Source organism: Caloenas nicobarica, chromosome 7, assembly GCF_036013445.1.
Source record: "Caloenas nicobarica isolate bCalNic1 chromosome 7, bCalNic1.hap1, whole genome shotgun sequence".
Lineage (NCBI taxonomy): Eukaryota > Metazoa > Chordata > Aves > Columbiformes > Columbidae > Caloenas > Caloenas nicobarica.
The window spans coordinates 27,984,424-28,009,444 of NC_088251.1; the positions used below are offsets into that span (position 1 = coordinate 27,984,424).

The 25,021-nt window shown below is 37.4% G+C and overlaps 1 protein-coding gene across 2 annotated transcripts in view; it reads right to left on the reverse strand.

The window, feature by feature from the left end:
- Window positions 1-4,077: 4,077 nt before the first annotated feature.
- RET (ret proto-oncogene) overlaps window positions 4,078-25,021 on the reverse strand; it is an 86,928-nt gene continuing 65,984 nt past the window's right edge. For both annotated transcript variants that reach the window (XM_065638515.1, XM_065638514.1), the window contains exons 12-21: window positions 24,698-24,954; window positions 23,409-23,556; window positions 19,704-19,811; window positions 17,955-18,169; window positions 17,724-17,846; window positions 14,735-14,805; window positions 10,288-10,425; window positions 8,300-8,399; window positions 6,589-6,736; window positions 4,078-4,664 (exon numbers count right to left, since the gene is read on the reverse strand). In XM_065638515.1, the coding sequence (XP_065494587.1) occupies window positions 4,507-4,664; window positions 6,589-6,736; window positions 8,300-8,399; window positions 10,288-10,425; window positions 14,735-14,805; window positions 17,724-17,846; window positions 17,955-18,169; window positions 19,704-19,811; window positions 23,409-23,556; window positions 24,698-24,954 (1,466 nt within the window). In that variant the 3' untranslated portion in view covers window positions 4,078-4,506. The remainder of the gene's footprint in view (window positions 4,665-6,588; window positions 6,737-8,299; window positions 8,400-10,287; window positions 10,426-14,734; window positions 14,806-17,723; window positions 17,847-17,954; window positions 18,170-19,703; window positions 19,812-23,408; window positions 23,557-24,697; window positions 24,955-25,021) is intronic.

Here is a 25,021-nt window from a genome sequence, read left to right on the forward strand (position 1 = left end):
GAGGTGACCTAGGTCAAAGCTGAGTGCTTTGTGAAAACCCAATCCATTTTTATACTACAGAGAAAATAAAAAACCCCAAACAAACAAACACCTACTGTAAACATCACTATTTATTAAAATATGCACATTACTTGCTATCAGTGTAATAGCTTGAACCTCTACAAACTTCTGTGCTTAGCTGATTAAATGGAAAGCTTTTTCTCATGGCAAAGTAAAAATGCACTTAAACCAGTTAAATGTTAATACACATTTGCTTGTATCAGCAAGCATAGAATCAAACTTTCAGTCTGATACCTAACGACAACGCTCATTGCATTGTCATTGATTTCAAAAGTCATTAATTTTTTAACTACCTTGGAGATGAACACACTTTTCTTTCATTCTTTTTTCTAATAGAGAAACTTGGAAAGTTATTTCTTGACATGCAAAGTACAACTGCAATGCTCTTAAGTTGTTCATACCACTTTGGATTGGCCTGTAATCCATATGAAACAGCTTCCAGACAAGATGCAAGTTGGAGTATTATGAAATGTACCTTATAAGCCCAAAGTAAGGAGCTAAGTATTTCAAATGAGCTGAAGGGGAGGTGTACTTGTCTGTACTCAGGTAGGAAAACCTCTATACTTAATTTCAGAATGTTATCAGCAAAATTAACTTTTGTAACAGCTCAAAACAATTTGTTGTGCTGAGATACCACACAACCCTCTATAAAACCAGGTAAAACTAAGAAAAAACACACCATGAAAATAGAGGAGCTGTTAATCTTCTCAAAATGCATTAAGAGTATATATATCTCTCTCTCTATCATAACTGGAAGAGGCAGGTTGCTGTCCCAAAGAATTAGAAATATGAAACAAATACGAAACGCAGCTTACAAGAACCTCTCATCTTTACTGAAGAACTCGATAAATATTGAAAAATATTTAATTCACAGTTTCTTCTAGATATGCACTAGAGACGTATTTATGCTTACGTGTCTTCTAGTGTCTAGTACCTGCTTCTAAATACTGCTTCTAGATAGACAAGTTATAATATTGTGCTTGGGATGGGCAGACTTGGGGTATTGCTACTTTGTCCATATTTTGATAATATCTTTTGTACTTGTGCTAGCAGACAGTTGGGATATTTGATTTTAGGCCAAATGTTTATGAATAAGGTATCCGTGAATGATGTCACTAACTTCAGAGGGGCTACTGAAATTATATGAAGCTAGATGCAGTCGACCTGAACAGCTTAAGTTTTCTTATTGAGAGTTTACATACGTTCATACATTGTTAGGGAATCATAGGGTTCTGTTTCAGCTTAGTCTGAAAAAGAAGCTATTCATCTGACTATGGACAATCTGCACCTTGTTTATGGGGAACGTTGCCCGGTGCTACCTAGGAGCTGATGCTGCTGAATGTCATCTCTAGTGTTCTGTTATAAATTTAGCATTGTAGCTGCAGTGAGAGACACAGGGCTTTTAGGCAGGCGAAGTTTGAAGGAAAGCATTTCAAAATTCTAAGTGGGTTTTTTTTTTTTTAATTTTCAAAATTTATAGTAGAAATATGCTTTTTAGACATATTTTGAGGCTTATATTATTCATACAAGATTGATTATAAAACATCAAGGAATAGAAACTTGCTTTTACCGCAGTTTTGAAATTACTTAAAACATGTCCTGTTGAGTGTACCACAGAGATTCATGCACATTTTGCATGAGAAATGGTAGACAAAACCACATGACTTAAGTATTGTACATCTCATATTCACAGGACAAGAGGGTTTGGTTTTTTTTAATTTCTATTATATGAAACAGGCTAACGTCTGCAGATTAAAATCTGCAACCTCACAGTAGATTTTTCTGAGTGTCATACCTCTGGAAAAATTTGTAGAAACGAATATTACAACAACTTTCTTGCTCTGCTGTAATGACTAGAAGAACACATGTGATTCGCTCCCTCCCCCATCTGTCACAACTCAAAGCACAGACCAGGTAAACCATGTCATCTCCACAGATATTTAGAAAAGGCCAGCAGAAATTTTTAGAAATATTCCTCCAACCTGTACATTTAGGTGAGTCATTTGTTCCTTTCAAATTCATTTTCCTCAGGGCAGCCAAGTGCCTAAGTATTTCTGGCACTGATGGAAATAATCATGTGCAGTATCACTTCTTCCCCACATGGGAAGTACATCTACTCTCTAATGGGGAAGTGAAACAAGATTCTCACCATTCTAACTAGTGACAACACAGAACAAATAGGAAACACTTCAAGGGAAATATTTACAAACATAGTGTACACAGAAGACGTAAGAAGCTTTCACATGATGAATGATTGCTTGAAAGTAATAATCTGGTTTTTTACCACCATTCATGAAGAGGAAAGGAGTCACAATGAGTCGGAATAGGAAACACTCGTTAAGATTGTTTCATCAAGCTGCATTTAATGCAGGTAATTGCGTATATCAACTATAATTATGAACTGTGTATGCAGAATCTATGCCTGGTAACACAGGTGACAAGACCTCTCAGTGAAATTTTTCACAAGAATTAATGCCTGAAACAACATTGACTCACATTAGTAAGTCTAAAATATACCTTTCTGCATCCACTAGCCATTTCAGCATCACTTACTATCCCACTCACCTACTGTGAAAAAAGAAATTCTTAATTTAAAGAAGAATTGATTGCTCATGGCAAATAAAGAATTCCCATTTACAGACACAAAATATAGGAAAAGGACTGGACAAAGCAAAAAGTTACTGCAAGTGCCATTTTTTCCTCTCCTTTTTTCATAGATCTCTCAATAGGAAAAAAAGCCCAATATAATGGGCTTAATTTTCAGTGCAATGTATTTTAAAAGTGTGCATTTTGACAGTTGTGTCATGCCAGCGAAGATCAGCATTATATCACAACTGAACCCCTTCTGTATACACGGCTGTATCTGTTTACTGTACATAAGCGTTACACGACACAGCAAATGTTTGTACAAAAAAAAGAGTCACTCTGCTTAGTGCTAGTCCAAAACTAGGACGGGATCGAGCGTGATATCCAACAGTGAAAGTGTTTAAATTCCAACGCAGCACTTTATATCCCGCTTTTTTAAAAATAGAAATCTGTGTTCGGGTTTTGGCAGTCTGACTCTCTTGTTTCTGAAATCACAGACTTTAATGGAAACATAACGTTGATACACAAAACAACATCTGAAAACAGCTAAATTGAATTGTAAGTGACAGGAGCAAGCTTTGGTAGAAGAACTGGATTATTTAGAATTACCGTCACAATGCTAACAACGAGTCACTCGGGACTTATGTCCCAACATTTGTAGCAAACAAAAAGTTATCTTTAACCATACTGGATTACAAATAAAGACAAAATAGTGCTGATCATTTACTCTTCCATGTAGAACACATGGCCCACAATCTGATCGTTCTCCCAAATATCAAGTCAGTGTTGTAAGCTCAACATAGTTATATTTCACCTTAACAAATTTCAACGACATTTTCCTTGTATAGTTTCATTAACAGTAGAGTTTTAGACCAATTTTGCAGTACAAGTGTTGCTTACTCATGACTTCCAAGGTAATAGGTTTATTTGGAGTTACGTCATGGCAGTGTCCTATGCATGGCAGTGTATCCATTTTGGAGCTGAGAGAAGGACTCCAACCCACTGAACGTGACTGAAAACAAAATCTCTTTACTTGAATTCAATCTAAAAATCCCATACAGCCTATTTTGAACTCATAATAGGAATTATGATTGAACAAGATTGTACGTTTTAACATTAGTAAGATGTAGGTGGTGGAAAGTAAATTGGGTCAGATGAACACTCTTGATTGCCATCAGTCTATACAGCTTATCTTGTATCAAATTGATCTCCATTGTGCTAAAGGTAAGAGAAGTTAAGACTAATAAAACAAACTCTCTTCTCATTAAGACAAGGCAGTACATTTTGCAAGACTTCAAATGTTGAATCTCAAGTCCTCTATTGAGTTACTTAATGCTTGCTTCCAAACCAAGATACAGGCTTCATTAGTGCCAACCTCATCATAACATTTGATAGCAACCTCAAGTAATTTTGGAGCCTATTTCCCCCCTCCCTTCCATATATTGTTTGTGCTTTCTGCTTAAAACAAGTGGTTGTATGCTAACAGCCACTATAAAAGTAGCAGTTCAAGTACATTTTCCCATCCAAGAAAGCTGTAACACAGGATGGTTAGTCTAAAAACCAGTGAGAATGCAGCACGAGGCCATTTGCAGTAAGAAGTTGCCAAATGGAACCATATGCAAAATGGCAATCTATAGAAAGAAGTACTGGAACTGCAACTATTATCCAGCTTGATATGTTTTTTGAAAGGGGAAATCACCGATTATAGTTTTCAGTATGAATAACACACTTCAGAAACTACCAATAAATGGGTTTGCCAATTTTAAAGTTAGTTGATTGTACAAAGAACGAGCCAATGGACTTTCCATTCTTTGCATCTTGGTTCCCCTCACGAGTCCATTACCTTTCACAAAGAAAATTTTAGCTATCAAACTTGTCCATAAATTTTGCCGCTGAGTGTGAAACCATCCAGTTAGCATATACACTATCATTTGCATATCTTGAAAACACAGAGTTAGTGCCATCGAATCTTGTGAGTGGAACGGGGCTCTCCTCAGGCCAGTTCGGGTATGACATGCCTAAAAATGAAAACAGATAATTTTTTCTGCACTGAAGAACCATAACTTCATGTGCAGACAGTAAGGCCCTTGGCAAAACTCCCTTCAATATTTTAAGCCAGTCCACTGGATTTTGTCCCAAATCAATTCATATAAATGATGTTTCAAACTCCCTGAAGCACAAATTCAAATGCAGGCAAAAACCCTGAAAAAATTAAGTGCTTACTTGATAAAAAAACTTGCGCGCGCACACGCACATGTGCATAATGAAAAGCTAATAATTTTTCTTTTGATGAGCCTCCAACTTTCCATAATTTTATTTTGTAACAATCGTGTAGCAATATATTGCTTTGCAAGAGGAAGTTCTTGCTGTACAGGAAGTGCTCCAAGATTTAATAAACCTATTTGGGACAGGATCCAAAGTCCATTCCAATGACTGAGAGTATTTCCATTTACTTAAATGGGCACCTTTCCTTTGGCTTCAGTGAGGTTTTGGGGACGCTTTCACACCCCCAGCAGGGATCCCCTGCTTAATATTTTAGGAAATCCCGGGAGCACAACTGAGTTAAGTCCACCAAAGTCCTCAGCACTCTTGTCTTGATTCAGCATTTAAACATGTATTTCAGGCATGTAATTATTTGCATTGAGTACAGTAACTGCTTCTCAGTTTAGGCACAAGTGATCACCAAAATGGAAGCAGAGTGCTTAGCACCGTGCTGTACAAGCAGAGAACCATACCAGGGTAATTATTTTCAAAACCAGATATCTGATTTTGTTGCTTATTAAGCATTCAGCATCTGCCATTGACCTCAGTGGCAACTTTTTCTATTACTGCATTCTTTTAACAATCTGGCCACTAAGTGCCTCAGAGTGAACATGAGTTAAGGGAACCTATTAAAGAAAATTACAGCTAGGGTACAGATCAAAAATAGACTGAAAGCCATGTAGTAATGGCAACTTTTAAGGTAAAAGATCCAACTTTTCAAAAGTCATACTGCTTGAAGAATGAAAAAAAAAATCCGTGATGTTAGTAAGTATCTAAAAATGTGTAGAATATTTAATCAGGAGACAAAATGTAGGAGTTTTGGCAAGAACCATTTTTACTGTCCATCTAACCATAACAATATGAAAGCATATGTTCTTTTTAAAAACACTTGCTACATCATTCAATCAAGGTTTAGTACTGACATTTTAATAATAAATCAAAGGACGTGAAAATAGCTGAGTGTATTTTCAAAATGTCCATTGTTAATTCAATTTTCAAAGGACTTTACATGTTGATTTAGTCTGTATATAATACTTATATACAGTATTTCTAACATCTGTATATAATACTCTGGTTTAATTCTATGATACATTAAATAGACAGTTCAGCTTATGCCTCCAGAATGCATTAACAGCAGCTGAAATTTAGAAATCCAGCTTGATAAATGAAAAATCTTGCAGATGGGTCCTACATTGAGCTATTGCAAAAAAATGGTATTTTAAAAGAAAAAGTCTATTGCTTAAATTAGAAGTGCAGAATCTAACATACTTTAAATGTTCCTAGCCCCCCCCAACAGGGTAGTTGAATTAGATATTCATTAACCTTTTATATTTCCCCTGAGAATACTTCCCTGATCTTTTTTTTTCTTTTGCTGTATGATATCTAGTCATTTTACTTATTTTCACATCCTTTTAAAAACATTTATTTTAAACAGAGCTGCAAAATGACTAAAGGATGATCCTGATGCAAACTTTGACATTTACCAAAAGAACAAAGAAACAAACAAACAAACAAACAAAAAAACAAACCAAAAAACAAAAGAAGCTTCCAAGCAAATTTTGGTTGGCTTCATTCAGACAAGAAACACTGTAATGGGGTTACAGAGTCTGAGAACAGTGCAGAAGAAAAATCATTTTTTTGTGTGTTGCTAGAATCTAGTAAATGCATGTGAAATTCTACCATAGAGTTTGTTTTCAATCCATGTGGAAGGGAGGGTTCGAGGGAGGGGAGCATTATTACAGTCCACGAGTGGTGTCTCCTCTTCTGAGAGCCCATCATCATAAAGTAAGGAATCGGAAGGTGTGGAAGCTGCAAGATCTAAGTAGTCCTGAGAAGTGAACAGATAAAAAGCTGGGTTAATGTACATGGCAATGTTGCTGGTTGGGTGTAAAAGGCTAAATGTGCATCCGGTTTCTTTAAAACAAGTACAGACTGCACTACATTTTTCTTTTGACAGTACCTCTGGCACCTGAGCAGGCTCTCTCTTTCTGCAGCTATAGCATCTTTGGAAGTATCTGATTTGCCAGAACACTAGACATGCTAGAGGCATAGTAATACTTTCCTTACTTAATTCTCAACATCAGTAAAATAACCGAGAAGTTACAGGGCTGCGCTAACTGATTTGTTTGACCTTCAGTTTCTCTTATGCCTGATACATATGTATGACTGAAATATATATAGAGGTACATATACGTGCCTAAAGGAGAAAGGTACTCTGATCTTCTCATCATTTTACAAAAGCTATTATGTAAGCATAGAATCATTTCAGTTGGAAGAGACCCTCAGGATTATCGAGTCCAACCATAACCTAACTCTAGCACTAAACCATGTCCCTAAGAACCTCATCTAAATGCCTTTTAAACACCTCCAGGGATGGTGACTCAACCACTTCCCTGGGCAGCCTGTTCCAATGCCTGACAACCTCTTCTGGGAAGAATTTTTTCCTAATATCCAACCTAAACCTCCCCTGGCGCAACTTGAGGCCATTTCCTCTTGTCCTATCACTTGCCACTCGGGAGAAGAGACCAACACCGTCCATGCTACATCCTCCTTTCAGGTGGTTGCAGACAGCGATCAGGTCTTTCCTCAGCCTCCTTTACTCCAGGCTGAACAGCCCCAGCTCCCTCAGCCGCTCCTCATCAGACTTGTGCTCCAGGCCCCTCACCAGCTTTGTCACCCTCCGCTGCACTGTCTCTAGTATCTCAATGTCCTTCTTATGATGAGGGGCCCAAAACTGAACACAGGATTCAAGGTGCAGCCGCACCAGTGCTGAGTACAGTGGCACGATTACTTCTCTAATCAAATCTGATAATGGTCCCTTTATTTCCTCTATTTTTCATTTGTAACTGCTCCCTTTCGTGTAACTAGAGTTTTTTTTTTTTAAATTCTATATTTATGTGCAAGTAGATACATATACATTTTATAAAGATATGCAACTTGAACTTATTTTTAGACCTCAGTATCCATTCCTTCGAAGAAAGTCTATACAGGATTATAATAGTTTTAAAGTAACTCAGAATGGTGGAATCATACAGCTTGTGTATCTGTTGCTATCATCATATAACTAATTCAGATTCAAGGAAATACTGTATTCTTGTAGTTCTAGGCTTGCCAGAGTTATTTATTCAGAAGTGCGATTTAGGAATAACTTTCCACAGTATTTTTTTTTTTTTAATTTAAGAAAACTAGCCAGATTAAGGATAACTCATCTGCATTTAGAGTCGAACTCACCAAAGCCACTATATTGAATAGTACCGTTTTTAAAAAGCTGGATGCTTCAAAATTTGATGAAAAGTAAAGTACTTTCCTTTTTTAAAAAAACATCACTTCTATTTATTCAAACTCAGTTTATGATGAAAACTTTCAAAAACTCACGCTTTCCCACACTTACCCGACTCTTCACCATCATTTTCTCTAGTTCCTTGCTGATCTCAGCAAACGTTGGTCTTTTATCGGGTTCTTGCTTCCAACAGCGCAACATCAGGTTGTACCTGTGACCCGCCACCAGGGTGAAAAAGAAAATAAAATTCTTAGAAGTGGGTCATGCTTCTGCTCAAATAATGTATAGTACTGAAGCTGAGCTGTGGCATGAAGGCCATCCACAAGTACATCCATCATTTTGTTGTGTGTTCCGTTAAACATTCCCTTGAATCAACAACTGACTCACAAGAATGGGATTTTACCTTCCTGAGTCTTTACGAGTTTAAATGATGATGCACTTGGCTGTCCTTGAAGGACTGCAGTCGTACGTTTCTTTCGGTATTTTCACTTTCTCAAAGGACTACCTCATGCATAGGAAGCATGCCATGTTTCTAATTGATTTTGTCTGCACATGACTTCAAATAAATTTGTATATCGTCTTTAAATCTGGAAAACTCTGCTGTTATATCAGAAAGTAGGATTTTGTTCTTTATTTGTACAAATTCTGAAAAGTTTCTGTAAACTTTTATTCAAAGTGAAGCCTAAACTAAGACTATTTGCACAAACTAACATTCTTTTGATTACTTCTGTTATAGTTATTTTGACTACATCTAGTCCTAACTGCTTTCTATAGTACATAGTGTTGAAATAAAAGAGAGCAGAATTAAAGTTTTATAGTTAGGTGACTATCATCAGACAGACATTGGCAAAGTTCTGGATGTGTAACTCTCCAACCTGTGCTGTTCATGTTATTTTTCTAGCTCAAGTGTTTTCAGGACTAAGTGATCCAGTTACAAAAGTGCCCTAATTGTGGAAACAGCTGGCTACAAGAACTACAGCAACCTATTAAAAGCACTGCATTTTTCCCCCATCTATGACCCGTCTCTTCCTTGACTGGAGAATGCAATTTAAGAAAAATAGTCCTTAAAGTGCTGGCTATCAAAGGCTGTCAGAAAAATTTCTGAGCAAAACAGAAAAAAATCTAAACCAGTCAGAAAGCCATGATGTGACTTGAATAAAAAAAAGAAATTCAGACATGGTCAGTTTGCCTAACCTAATAATTATCAACGATGTAACATGTGTTTGAAGAATGAAGTTTTATTCCCTCTTAAGACGAAACAAACAAAAAAATTAAGTATTTCCTAGAGGATATTTGCCAGTGACACTTGTAAACCCTTGATGTTTTTTCTCTGTATATGGTATGAAAAAACCCCCAAATTATATGATCTATACTCTGTTTTCTCAGCCCGGATGTGGCCAAAGCATCCTTCATAATAAAAATCAGTCAAAAGAGATGTCACAGTGATTATAACCTGGTAACTTTCTGAAAAAATCCTGACCATGCCCAGATTTGTATGCTGGACATAAAATCATGCATCATCTCCAAATGCTGTGGAAGAACCACGGAGACAAGATACTTCACACTGAGAACATTTTAATAAATCAGCCAATAAAATATGAACTGTCTCCAAATAGAAAAGAAATTGCCACAGAGTTAATCAAGTCACAGAAAATTTGTGTCTTCTAGAGTATATGTTTCTGGGTCAAGGTATCCCTTCTCCCTTGTAATGCCAGGAAAACTAATAGACAATTACTGTGGATGTAACACTTCTCTCATTTGGAGAAAAGTACTGAAACATTTTCTTGAATATTTTAGCTACCACTGTTTTAAGAAATTCTCCTCCTCACCCCACCCTTGAAAGTTTTAAATATTCAAACTTTTTTAATTGTTTGGCATCTGTGTTATTTGATATCCACAAATATTTTGGATAGAGATGCAAGCTTTTCCTGCACTTTACTGTTCACTAATTTCATTACATTCTTTTGAGTACTACATATTTTGATTATACATCTGAGATACACAGAATAGTATCTATGTGGTATTTATTTCAACCTTTTTTTTTAATGTATTTTTTCTATAAATGTTTTATGAACGTAATCAGATCAAGAGCTACTTACATTTCTTCACTGCAGTTTTCTGGTCTCTCCATTCTATAGCCTGTTTTTAGGAGGTTAAAGAGTCTTTCAGGAGCAATACCTGGGTAGGGATTGCCTCCCAAAGTTACGATCTCCCATAGCAGAACTCCAAATGACCATCTGAAAAAGAGAAAACAAGCTTTTATTTAGAGTGGTAGGTTTCAGGATCTTTGGCTTTCACCCAACGAATCTTCTTCTAGTGTTTTGAGAACCCAACCAAATTCAAGACATTGATGAGCCAGACGGGCCATACAGATGCAAGGCCATCCTCCTTACCAAATACTGCTCCTTAGTAAACATCAGCAACCAAGACAGTAGAGATAAGGATGGCCCTCTTTTATCCACTAACAAAAGCCAGTTGTATCCTGGGAAGGCCCATCTTCTCTAGACAGCAGAAGGAGAAAGTCCTTCCTGTGGTGGCCCAGCCCAAAGGCATGTTCCTCTTTTGTACAGTGCTCCTCTCTTGTTCCTTTGGCTACAGAGGCAGTCTAACCTCCTAATTAGCCCTTGCAGTCCTATTCAGAAATAATTGTCTAAATTTACACAGGCTAGCTCAACCAAGGGACTGGTCTGCTCTCTTGACTATGAGGTTGTGTTTCTTTATATGTACAATGCATTTATTTCAATCATAAGCAACCCCTTTGATTTCAGCTGGTCTGTTGGGCCATTTCAGTGATTCAGGAGTTAACTTTCTTCTTAGAGTTGATGAAAGAAGAGGAAAGAATTTATTCTGGAAGTGCCAAAAGCCTAAAATATAGTTTAACATAGAAGACAGAAAAAACCTGTTTTCTGAAATGAACAGAAGAAATGGTGACTTTTTTAACCTACCTTTATTGATTGGTTATCAAACAAAAAGAACTTGCTCAATGGGTTGGAAATATTTAGATAGATTAAATTAGTCCATTTTCAGAGGGCAGGCCAGGAGAAAAGAGACAAAAATGTTTTTCTTTCCTTAGTGGTAGGCTTTTTCGAGACATAAAGAAGCTACAAATTACTCTGAATCTGCTCAACTGACAGAACTGCCAAAATTTGGATGTTCAAAATGAAGGAAACCAGCCAACACTGTTTCACTCTAAGGGGATACTCAAAGGGATGCATCTGGAAGCAAAAATGCATACAATTCATGACAAACGTTAGTTTTTGTGCTCTCACCATTGAGTAATTTCTGTGAAAACTCCACTTTTAAGATTTTAGGAAGTGTTACACATCTAACGCCAAAACAAACAGCAGTGTCTAATTCCCTTTGAAAATTCCATCTCAAAATGTTAGTTACAAACCTCACCTCCTGTCTGACTACATTCCACCTGTGCTTCTCACATTTTAAAGAACAATTGTAACCCCAAAAGTACGGCAATAAAACTTCCAAAACGGGCAGAGAAGCCAAAATGGGTCTCACGCAGTCCTAAGCCATATGCTGCAGTTTTTCTCCCTGATGCCATTCACTGAATTAATTTTTAATCACTCTGCACATCCTTGAAAGTTAATTAATACTTATAACATTTTCATATACTTTATTAATATACCTCCTCATACCCTTTTTGAAGCCAATTATGATCTGCCATCAGGTTATAATTCTGTCCAGGATTAATTCAAATAAACTTCGTAGTGTGGCTGGTTTTATTTTTAAAATCCACCTCTTCTGCTTAAGAAGAATTTTACAGAATATGGAAGGAGGGATCAGATGAGTAATTTCTTAATTAAAGTTGTTTAGTAAATGAGCATATTAGAATAGAAGGCTGTAGAATGCTGCAATGCTTTCAAATCACTATACAAATTAAGTACTATGGGAGGAGAAACAGGAGATGAAAAATTTCCCATTGTGCCATGTTTATTGCTGAATAAAAATCTGATCAGAAAAAGCCAGGAAAGAAAAATATACTGTGAAGAGGAAGAGTAGGCTAGCTTTCCAGTGATGTCATCAACCTCTGAAGCAAAAAGGAATTTTGTAAATGCTGGCAAGTAGTACTGCTATTAAGCACTGCTAACCTCTAACTATATAGAAAGGCTTTAGAAGGAAGAAGCTGGAAAATAGAAACAAGTCAGAAAAAAAAAAAGAGCATACTGGAATAGTTGTTGAGTATTTTAATAGATATTTTCAACTAAAATGTAATTGCATCACCATAAACAACAAGGACTATTCACAAAATAGTCTTTTCAGTGACTGTAAGTATCTAAAATAACCATCAGTGCTGAAAAAAAGTATTTCATTCTTCCGTGTGCTGCTGTTGGAATGGCATTCGTGGAACAGTGCTGGAGAGGGTTTGCGCTGCAACTCTGTGTGTCTCAGTACCGTTCTGCAGGGACTTTGATAAATTAGGCTATATAACACTCTTAGATCACTTCATGTGTAATGACACGAATACTGAAGGTGACCTCACCAGCGAGTCAAAGGCACTGAGTAAGTCTGGCAGATATTCAGACCTTTTACGCCGCTGTGCTGGAGCGGACCTACCAAGCCCGGTGCTGTGCTCTGGTAAGAGCACTTGATGCACCTCCGGGAAAGCTGGTAAAGCAGCACGGCTCTGCACGGGGACACTGACCCGCTCTGGGAACAGTAACCCTGCACAGCGCCAGCGTGCTGCTGCGCCGCTGAGGCTGCTGTTCGAGGCCAGCCGGGCAACCTCTGCCTGCCGTCACACCGGCTGCACCAGAGGCGGGTGTGGGGACTACGGTGCGCCCGTGGATTCCCTGGCGGAGGGTATGGGAACAGAGATTGGCCTTGAAGATATTAAGGTGCACCCGTGAGAAAGAAGGGAGTAACAGTAACATTGACGATAGCAAAATTAGCCAATGATACGTTAACATTGCAGCCTGCTATTGATTAGGCTATTGTCATCAACAGCAAAAAGACAGATGAGCTGGTATAGACTATATAAAAAGGCGTTTGTGGCAATAAATGAAGACTGCTGTTTGTACTTAAGAACTTCGTCTATGTCGTTTGTCCGTCTCAACCATGACAGAGGAGCTTAATAGCAGCACGTCAGGAAAATACCCAGGGAGGAACGGTGTTGGATCCAGAAGAGCAATCAACAATCAAAGAAAGGGCAGCTACATGACAACACAATCTGTTCTGGCCCCAAACCATAGTGAGAAATCTGTTTTGCAGAAAACGAAGAAATTAAAAATGTGCTGAGAAGTTTTTAAAAGAATTCTAATAATTCTCTGGGAAAAGGTCATAGGGAAGCAAGTCAGCACAACAAATACTCCGAGGAGGATAAAAGAGGCCCAGAAAAACCTGTAAACAGACCTAAGTAAAAGTGACATTCTCCCAAGAACCACCCCAATCTTTTTGTCTTTTCTTACTCCAAATGAAACAAAGTAAATGAACATATTTTGGAAATTCATTTTGTAAGGAATTTCCAAGGCAAGCAAAATATTTTACTTCACTAAAACTGCTCTAACTTGCACAGAGAATAAAAAGTAAATGAAAGTAATTTTAGAAGTACAAATCGAAAGGTCCTATTAGCACATACTGCTATTATCAAATTGTTTTCCTCCAAAGTGAAATGTCATTGAGATTGGTATGTTTTACTCATTTGAGTTTAATGAAAACATTATGTTAGTCAGATTCTTTTTCAAGGGAAACCTGGAAGGTATCAAGATGCTACCCAAAATGCCACCTAGCAGACAATCAGGCATAAGTACTACTGCTTTTGCAGTCCCTTAGAGGTTTTTTTCCTAAAGAAAAAATACTTAGTTTTACATTGTCTGCCTGGTGACTAGTCACAAACATCATTCATCTCAGAGAGAACGAAATTCAAGTATCTGATTCCTCAGTTAAATGTATATAAACACTTCTCTGCCTGGTTCGTTGCTGATCAGATATGATCAAGCTGTGCTTGCTTTGGCACCTCATCATCACAGGTGGGGAAGGAGCATCTCCATCTTCAGGATCTCCGTTTCCCTAATCAGGCAAATTAACTTGCATCTTGGCACTGGAACTGGACTAAGGCCTAAGGTTTGTGCTGACTGTCATTAAAATTAATTGGAGTTTTGTAATTTATTTCAATAGTAGCGAGGCCAGAAGTTAAATTCTTCTTCCCCTCTTCCCACCCCATCCCTCATCTGCCAGCAAGTGTTACAGACAATTGATGAACAGGGACTGGGAATTTTGGGTATAACCGTTATCTTTAGCAAAGACCAACAATTTGTGTCTATATATTCAAAGGCAACCATGTCACATCAACAGATCTAACCCTTGTTGATTACAACAGAAATTATGTGCCTAAATACCTCTGATAACCTTTTATTCAGATTTAATTCAACGGCAAAAAAACCTTATGTATCATTGCCAGCTGATGATGCCATCCAGGCTGCGTTCTTCACATCCTTCTGTAAGAGTAACAGCTTTGGCTACCTTGTTGTGCTTCATCCCTCATGTCCTTACACAAGCATATAAACCATAAAGAATGAAAGATTTTATACTTACACATCACTTTGTGTTGTATAGATATGATCAAATAGGGACTCTATGGCCATCCATTTAACAGGTATCCGGCCCTAGAAGAAAAAAACCCACCAATATAATAATTACTGGTCAGAAAATTAAGTTTCCAAGTGGAAAAGCAAGCTATTCGTCTTCAAAACTGTAACAGATACTCTATCCATACTCTAGTATTTTCCAATTGACTGAATGATCTGGCATTTCATAAGAAAAACAGCAAGGAGAACAATGGTAAGAGTTTTAAAAATCACTCATTCATTTCATTCCACACACTTCAGCAATCTAATTATGTATAATAAGGTGGTGTGTTTTTTTCCAGATGGGCACCATTTTAAGTCAGATAAACTCAACTCTCCTCTTAACAAAGAGTTTCATCCAAAGAGTTATATTCTTCAGACATGAATGTCTGTCGTCTCATTGCTTTTGGGAGATGTGCAAATGCAAAAATGATGGGGAATGGTGATTAAAGAGGAAGAGCTATCGCATTTATATCAGGGATGATGCATAAATGGAAGCACCTAGATGTTAAGGTATCTTTGGTTCCAGAACTGTACCTGGACAGTCATATTCGCTTACTTGTTACTAAATTGAATCTACAAGTTGCTACTTTCCAGTAGCAGAAATTAACTGATAAAATCTGAGAAATCTTCCCCCGATATTCATGAAAATCTAGCTTTGCAAAATTTCGTAGATGTTTCATAACCTTCACAATACCACTGGCATTCATATGCCTTACTTCCTGTTCTCATGAAATTCACACATATATGCAACAACTGTTTCAGTAGGGTCTGAAACTTATCCTTCTTCCTTCCTCTCAATTTTTGCTTTTCCCTGTTTCCCTATGCAAGCAGACAGATGCTTGTTAGGCTCTGAATAAATAATACTACAGCAACTAGTGTCTCAGAAGTAAAGAGAAAATATCCATTCAGTACATCAACACCGCGCCAAATAAAATTAAACTGCTTTTACGTAAATGCATCATACTTAAAATACAGAGCAGCTGGTACAGATCCATGTTAAACACATATACCAGAAGATAAATAAATGAATGTGGGAAGCCCCTTTTACACATGATCATGTCTTCCAAAATGGCAATTTTTTTTTTCTTTGCAACTTATTTTGACTTAAGACACATTCACACAAACTGGCCTGAAAAAAACGGGGAAAACTAATCTTTAAAATTCACAGTATTAATGGAAAAAATTTTGTAAAATTCTAAAATTTTCACATGCAAAAAATTCTGCTGGCAACTCTTTCATATTAAGTCATAGAGGGAAGTGAACCAATGCCGCTCATCTTAGAAAGAGTCAATTGAAAGCTGTGTTAGCGAATGTCACAGTCTGGCCTGGGATTGACTTGTACAAGTTCTGCTGAGGTCAGTGACAGGTGGATGCAAACAGGCAGAAAGCAGGATTTGGCTTGCCGTAGTTGGCAATATTTTTTACAAACATAACTAAATGACAAGCCTTAACTTATCTTCTTAGTCTCAAAGTTATTATGCTGAAGCATTTCTTCTCAGGGAAGTAGTGATGTGACTCAGCAACTCATCTTTTTATCAAATTTCCTTTGTAAAGTCCTACAGCTGAAATGTTACCATATGCTGAATCCTGCATGAGCACTGCGAGCAGACAGAACTGTATTCAGGCACCTGACAATAATTTACTGGGGCAGGCAAAATAGAATTGCTTTAAATAACCTCTGGTAGGTAGCATTAGCTCCTAATCTACACTGACCTGTGATGTAACATTTTGATGAAGATTTGGTATCTTTCATATATTTGGAAGTATTTGTAGGAAGCCTTTGCTTCAAGTTTTCTACATAAATGTGATAACTCCTGAAATTAGGATCTTTATAGAAATTGCATTTTTTTCAACTCCTTGGGATTTTTAAAAATTTTTAATTATAAATAGGAAAAGAGATGGAGAAAACTGATGGGGTTTTTTGTTTGTGTTTTCAAGCAGGTTGACGAGGAACTGGATAAATGAGAGGGCCCACCTTGTTTAAAAATGGGCTGCCCTCTGCCTGTAAAAACGTTAATAGTTAAAAGCTCTGTCAATGAAAAAGGTGTCGTTCTGCCATATTTACATTAACAAAACACATGCTATTTTTAAGCACCCTGTGTGAACTCTCTAGCCTTAAGAAAAAGAAATAATTTATTACAGGTTATTTGACATATTGCTTTTAAAAAACAGCAGGTCTCATCCTATTCTTTAAATATTGTCTTGCGACTTTTGACAGGATCACAGTGCTGCCGAGGTGGGCAGGAACCTCACCCCTCAGCTCAGAGCAGAGTCAGCCACAGCAGGTTTCTTGAGACCATTTCCAGCCAGGTTTTGAATATCTCCAGGGACAGAGATTCTCTGGGCAGCCTGTTCCAGTGTTCAATCACTGTGAGGGTAAAAAAGTTTGTCCTTTTCTTTAAATGGAATTTCTCATCTTTAAAATAGCGTCCATTGCCTCTGGTCCTGTCACGGGGCCACACTGAGAAGAGCCCGGCTCTGGTGGCTTTGTTCCCTCCCACCGGGTATATCAGTAAGATCCCCCCTAGCTCTCTTTTCTCCAGGCTCAACAAACCCAGTTCTGTCAGCTTCTCCTTGCATGTCAGATGCTCTGAGGCCTTCATCATCATAGTGACCCTTCTTTTACTTTTATTAACTTTTATATATTAGAAATAAATTAGTTTTGTTGATGAGTCGACAAAAAGAGGTGGAAGAGGTAATCGTGACTTAAATATGATACATTTTTAACACATATATGTATTGCTGTCCCACTGATAAAGCTCATAATTTTGCTTCATTTTCACTTTATTTCTTTAAAATAGAGAATTATTCTAAGTTAATAAAAACAGCTATCCTTTATAATTTTTTATCTTATTTATCTTTTCTTTTTTTTATTCTATGCTCAATGCTTCAGTATAAATTCATTCTTTTAATTAGGTAATAATTCCCGCTACTGTATTTAATATGCACTGTACCTTGCTCCTCTTGACATATGAATCTTCTTCATATACATCACGGGAGAGGCCAAAATCTGAAATCTTCATTTTGCGCCCTTCTGCCACCAGTACATTTCTGGCTGCTAAATCACGATGGACGAGCTTTTGGGAGAAACCAACAATAGTGTTTATGCTTCTTGTGGAGGGACCAACTGCTGACACATCCATCTATCACAAGGACATGCTCAGATCACTGTTATACCGCCCTACCTTCATTTCTGCGAGGTACTGCATTCCTCGGGATATCTGCCATGCAAACGATATCAGATCTCCCATTGTTAAGGCTCTCTCGTCAGGATTATCCAAATAACTTGAATTTCTGTTGCCATCACTACCCACATAGCTTGGTCCTACTTTTCGACTTTCCCTGAGAAAACTGCGCAAGGAGCCGTATTTAGCATATTCCACAATTAAATATAGTGGGCCTGAAATGACAAACACACTGATAAGTAAACAATTAATAGATAACCATTTAATTTTTTTCAAAAAAAGTCTCTTCTAATCAACACATTGCTTTGAACAGTCAGAGGCTCCAGACACCTCTGGCCTTTACGTAAAAGGCACTGAATCAGACATGGAATCATAGGATATTTTTAGCTTACATCCTCTATGCAAAGTGAATGAATTTCAGCCTAAGTCAAAGCAGAACTCAGGCTCTTATATATGCTCTCACCTAGATAATTTGCAACTATAAAATAGACAGCCTTCTTACAAATCAGATTTGTGAAACAGCCTAACTTAGAGAAACTTAAAAAAAAAAATCAAAATACTTTTCTGGAGTATGTGATACTGAGCTCACAAATCATCTTCTAATTCCAGTGTTGTATGTAAGATGCCTTTCATAGCACTAAGAAACATTCTGACATTTCAATCCATTAGTTTCTTTTCCTCATTACCCACATGAATAATATCCACTCAGTGCTTTTAATGCTAAATACATTTGTCTGCCGTATCAAAGCCCTCCCACCCCATACGCTAATGAATTAACTTGATATTTATTAAAAGCCTATGAGTCAGAAACAATTCACTTCCTTCGGGATGGAAAAATACATTGTACTGAAAAGAAAAAAAAATACATCCTGCCCCACTGGTTCGTTGCTTTACTAAGACTCAGAGATGACTCAATCCTGAGTTATATTTTCTGTCTACAACTTGCAACAGCACTGGGTGGGCAGACAAGGCAGAACTTTGCCCAAGGTCACAACATGTATACTGTGATTTTAGGCTGCATAATTACAGATGCAAAAGGAAGAGGATGTTGCCATGCAACTTCATTTAATATGAAGAGAAATTATTCGGATCAATTCCTATGCACAACAATGAAAAAACCTGGTAGTTTATAACACACATGTCTGAAAATCTCCCACCTTGAAATAAACGTTTCAATATCTGTGGCTCTTAGCAAATATTTCGCAACAATAGGGAGATGATGGTTTTGTGACAGAGGAGGAGAACTGAATATCAATCTAACTATCCAGCTATATTTCAACAAAAGGATCTGTAGTTGTCCTTTTTTTTTTTTCTTTTTTTTTTTCAAAGGGAGATCTCAGTCCCTGGTTCAGGCCTCAAAGCATTGTTTTAGTATGAATAACAACAATAATGAAAACCCTATTAAACTTTAAATATAACCCATATTTGGAAACAATAATGTACATATAAACAATAATATAAAAAGAAATATTGATTGGAAGAGAATTGGTAGTAGATCAGTTACATTTAAAATGGCTTCAGAATCAAAATGTATATTGAAGAAAATCACAGGAAGGATGCTTAGTTACACTGAATTGCATTTCCCTTTCCCTTTAAACATTGCTTTTTTTATATGTCCCTCATTTTTTCAGCCAGCAGCAAATTCAAAAGATGCTCAGCAATTATTAAGCAGTGGTCCAAACTCAATGACCTCCTTTTTTATTTCTTTGGTTGATGTTTTCATCTTAATAACAAGCTTCTAATATTTACCATCTTGACTGCAGGCTCCATAAAGTTTGATGACGTGAGGATGGTTCACCTGTTTCAGAAGGTTGAACTCTGAAAGCAGATCTCGCAGCTCGCTTTGGGAAGCATTTTCTGCAGAAAGTGTCCAAACACACAGTTGTGGTTAGGAAAGCATTACTCAGGAGTTCTCTATGTACTGTCTGAAGTACAAGATCAACTATTTCTCCTGGAATTAGCAAGAGGTTGGAAAACTCCAGACTTCTCCACTGGAGAGACATTTCCCCACCTCCACTCTCCTGCAGTCACTCACATCGGAACCAAGCGACCGGGGCTGCTGCTGTTCCAGCTCGGTCACCTGCTCTAATCATCGCTCTTCCCGGATACAAATGGCTACAGGAGGAGCAGGTCAGCTAAGAACCAGGACCAGAGTCTGTAACGTCTTGAAGATGCCATGAAATTATCACAGACCTTTTCTAGTGTTCTAGAGTAACTTTTTAGGGTGAATCGGTGCAGTGAAAGCTTCAGAAGCATAAAAAGCCAAGATTTTATGTTTATCAAACAAAGACAACTTGCTCAGTTAACTCCCTCCTCCTCCTAAATACTTTTTCCGACAGAATAAAAATCCGCTAATCTACTGGCGCAAGCCAGTAGCACTTGTAGGACATATCCAGATCTAGAAGCTAAACATACAGTTCAGATTGTTTTTACTGGGAGACATGTATGCAGGCTTTCCTGATGTCAGTGGAATCGTGTGACCATGTATCCCCCAGAGGCTTTCTCAGCCTTTCAAGCATTTTGTTTTTGCAGAATTCTTCTGACTAACAAACTTCCTCTTTGAACGCACTGAGGCTTGAAGGAGACCTTCAGTCATAAAGACACCATAGGTCAGAGAAAATCCTTTTTCTACCTCATTCTTAATCTCTCTGACACACGAACCTCTCTGGATAGCTCCTACAAAGTGTTATTAAGGGACAGTTGACAAGTATGTGGTCACCTTTACTTAAAGCTAATAAAAAACAAGTTCAGCTTCTGATCTCTGGTACCACACTGTATGTTTTTCCATAAAAGCTGTAAGCACCAAGTGATTTATTTACATATCCATTTAAAATACATGTGCTAATAGTTTGCCCTGTTCATGATATTTTTTTATTCTGTTCTGCTATATGTTTGTATTGGTACTATATGTTTGTATCTGCCATATATTACTTATAGTGTGAACCTCCACTCAGACTTCAGAGTCTTCTACCCCAGGGAATGCAAGATTGAATGGTCTCTCACTGCTGATAGTGACTACCAAAAATACCCATTTAGGTAAAACAAAAATGAACATCAATTTAATGCCTGTGAGGAAGTCCTATTTTTCTAGCTCTGAAACTGTGTAGCATGTGCAACAACAGAACGAAGTTCCCCATGTACCTTACCTGTTTGTCTGGTGGAAAAAATAACTTTGCTAGTGCGCAAAGGGAGACAATTACCTCTAAAGCTTTATGCCTCTTGTTTTTACAAATTTTGAATAGTGTCTGTTTACATATAGGTTGCTGTTTTCCCCTTTAATTTTATTGTAATGATGGCGTTCATATCATACAGGAGGTCAGATCTAATTTATACGAGAAAAGTGCCAATAATGGCCACTTTAAACCTCCAGCCATAGATCCAAGACTATTTTGGCTCAGCTAATTACTTACTGCTCCTTGTTCTCTCTCCAGTACTTAATGCCAAGTTGGCAAAAGTAGGGAACATCCCATCCTGGTCTGTTCTTAACCACAGATCATGCCCATCTACACAGCTCAGATAGGAGATAGCTTTTATGCAATAAGAAGGGGGCGTTCTCCATTATATATTGGTTTACATACCATTCCTTTTTAAAAATCAGGCTGTGTAAAGCCCCTAATACTTGGACAAATTACCGCTTTTGTATCTGTTATAGGGAAAGAATGGGTGATGTTGGCCTGATCCAAAATAACTGTCCTGACAGTATCATAAAGACCACTGTGGACTAACGCATTTCTTATACTTAGTTGTTATGTGTTAACAGTAAAGTTAAACTGATAACAACAGATAAATATATGCAGAATGACAAATGTTCTCCCCAGCCAAGTTGGAAAGTAGAATTTCAGGTGACTATCTGCAATGTAACTTACATTACAAAGGAATTCATGAGAGCCCGAAGTATTACTGTAAATATCAGATCAATTTATTAAAATAAGGTGCTTAAAATAAAGGGTTACTCCTTCACATTATCAATTCTGTCAACTCTTTCCTTCTTAAGAGGTAGGGGAAGCTGAATGTTAAATTATCTGCAAGTAAAAGCAACGTTTTTACCACTGCATCTTGGAATATTAACTCAGACGCATGTTGTTGATGAAAATGTGTTAGAAAAATCAGTGACACTAAGTGCACAAATAAATATGAAATGAAATTATTACTAAGACTATTCTATTGATAATAGTATACAGGTCATTACTTGAGTATTACAAGTAATTGTTAACTAGTCTTCACTTCTGAACAGACTTAGTTCCTGGATTTCCTCTGCATGACCTACTCTCCACTGAACCTCTTGCAATGCAGGCATGCACTTCATAATGCATTTATTTCTGTAGTAAAATCATTAGATGGGCAGCATCTTTGCTCTCAAGCAGCAGACGAGGTCCCTAAGCCTTTCTGAAGCTTGTTTCTCTATTCTGTCTCATATATCTCTAGGTGCCTGACATGTAGGGACTACATGCACATATGAATGAGTACACAAGATGGTAGAGAAGGACACAATTTTCTTTTCATACCTATCTCATCTTTCAGGCTGTGGTGAATAAATGGCCTTCTGAAGGAACTGATTTAAGCACTGACCTCTTTCACTATCCTTGCATGTCTAGTGAAGTCCTTATTAGAAACCAGGCTCAGACATTAGATACGTAAAATCTATACTCACATATATAATTGTAAAGGTGGCAAAAGCCATACATTACAACAGCTTCCACCTGAAATGTGCAGTAATACTGGAGACTTCCTACTTCAGAGACCAAGCAAAAACATTGATTTCTTCATGGTTTTCTTTCAGAACAATTTATTTTTCTATACGGGAAAGAAGCAGGTACATTTGGGGCTGAAACTACTAACAAAAACAGGAACAAATGGTCAAGGTCTCAAAGTTACCATCTCAAAATTATCGAGGCATACTTTTTTTTCCCTGACTTTAAAGTCTTAGGAAAAACTGAAGACCAGGAGACCGCACTGGGCTATTCAAGCCAGTTTGGCAGAGCTCCTAGTAATTGAAAAGCAGATCAGAAAGTATAAAAGTAGATGGAATTCTCAATCAGAAAAGTAACTTAATAGTTCTACTATGTCTCTTGACATTATCACTTTCATTTAAAAAGCTTTGTCAAAGAAAACTGGGTAGAGGAAAAAGGAAAAAAAAAATCCGAAAGCTTTAACAAGCCATTGCAATATTCCCATCAATGCCAAACAAAATTAAATACATTTTCTATGTTAAGTTAGGGTCTTCTCACACATAATTAATTAGAATTTGTGGAAATTACTTATATGGATAAATATGATGCTAGCTCCTAAAGTAAGAAATCTGTCAGAATATAACAGAATGCTGGAAAAAAATGGAGGTTGTAGCAATGGTTGGTTTTAGCTGACCTCTTACTCTCATGCTAGCCCCTCTTAAAATCCACTCAGAGGTTACAAGAACTAGTTTTCAAATCATTTCAGATCCAAATGTGAATGTACCTTTTAGCATTTTTACTGCCACAGTGGTATAGCCAGCTCTTCCCTTGAGTCGGAATGCTGTTGCCTTGACAACCTTTCCAAATTCTCCTTCTCCAAGAGTCTTGCCCAAAACCAGGTTCTTGCGAGGGAATTCCCACTTTGGATCTTCCTGCGGGAGAGAAAAAGAACCCTATAAGGTGAAGCAAGAAAAAGAGCAGCTAGCTGCTCCCAAAGCGTTAATGTTCAATAGGAAAACATTCTTCAGGAATCGGTACAGCTTGGTGTACAATGTTTGGTCGCTTTTTTGATCAGTATCAGTGTATTCCTACGAAAGCTTCTGAAACCCTAGGTATTTTGAAAGCATTTTTCCATTAACTTGAAATCATCTACTTCAAAACAAGCTGTACACGTAGTCTATGGATAATGGATTATATTTACAGGTCTGGAAAAATTGGATACAGATGAAAAATGAAACCATAAAGGAGAAATGCTTGCTTTCAGAATAACTATGAATATGTGATCTTGGACTTCACTGAGAAGTATATCAGTTTTACTCACAGAATAAGGATTTCCCCTAAGAGTTCATCAGAGAGAACAATCCTTCTCTTATGAAATTAGTGTTATTAAGCCTTACAGTTGCAAAAATGACAGGTGGACAAACAAGACGAGAAATGAAAGCAAACAGAGCACAAGGTCTGTGAAGACCTCCATATCTAATATCCAAACAGATCTGATGTTGCCACATGTCTCAAAGTGGCACTCTTTCTCTACCATGTTGGTCCATGAAAGTGCACCAGCCAGCAGGCATCCTGGATAGTATGTGATTCAACGCAGAAAAAAATAGATTAAAGGTATGATAGCATGACTGGGAGAGAATCCTCAAAACGTGGGTAAAACTTACACTTCAACTGACACCTACAGCCTGTTTTGTTTTAAACTTACCCTTGTTGTGATACTATGGTTCATCACAGAGACTATAAACCTATGGATTATTAGTATTTAATTGCACAAAGCAAAACCACGCTACTGTCAAATGTAGAGTTATATTTAGAGAAAAAAAAAAAGGCTCAAATTAGGCCTAAGATGATAACATTGTATTAAAACATAATAAAAATATACGGTTTATACAATTACCCATTAATTATCTTCACTTCCCTGCCCGCACACATGGTTTCTGTTTTATTGTAGTTAGTTGAATCAGGTATTTCTTTGAATAGACTGCATTTGTGTAAGATTTTCTGCATGCATAAATATTCTTCAGGAACAATAAAGACATAGAAAAACAGCGTGCAAAATGACGTCGGACTTACTGGTATTTTAAAGGTGTCTACAGACACCTGGTTCTCCATGGAATCTAAAGAAGACCGGCGGACGTTAGTGGAAGAATAACTGATGGGGTAGGACTGGGCTGGGCGTCGGAATGTCATTTCTGCAGAGGCAATAGGTGGCTTTGGAGAATTCTTGTGGTACCGATGGATGAAATAGGAAGAAAGCAGCACGGAGATGATGAAGGACAGCAGCACTGCCCCTGCTATCACAGTCTTGCACACATCATCACACAGTTGCTCTGCGGACCAAGAAGAACTTCTTAGGACTTTGCTTGTTGCCTCCTACTTCCGATTTGGCAGCATACA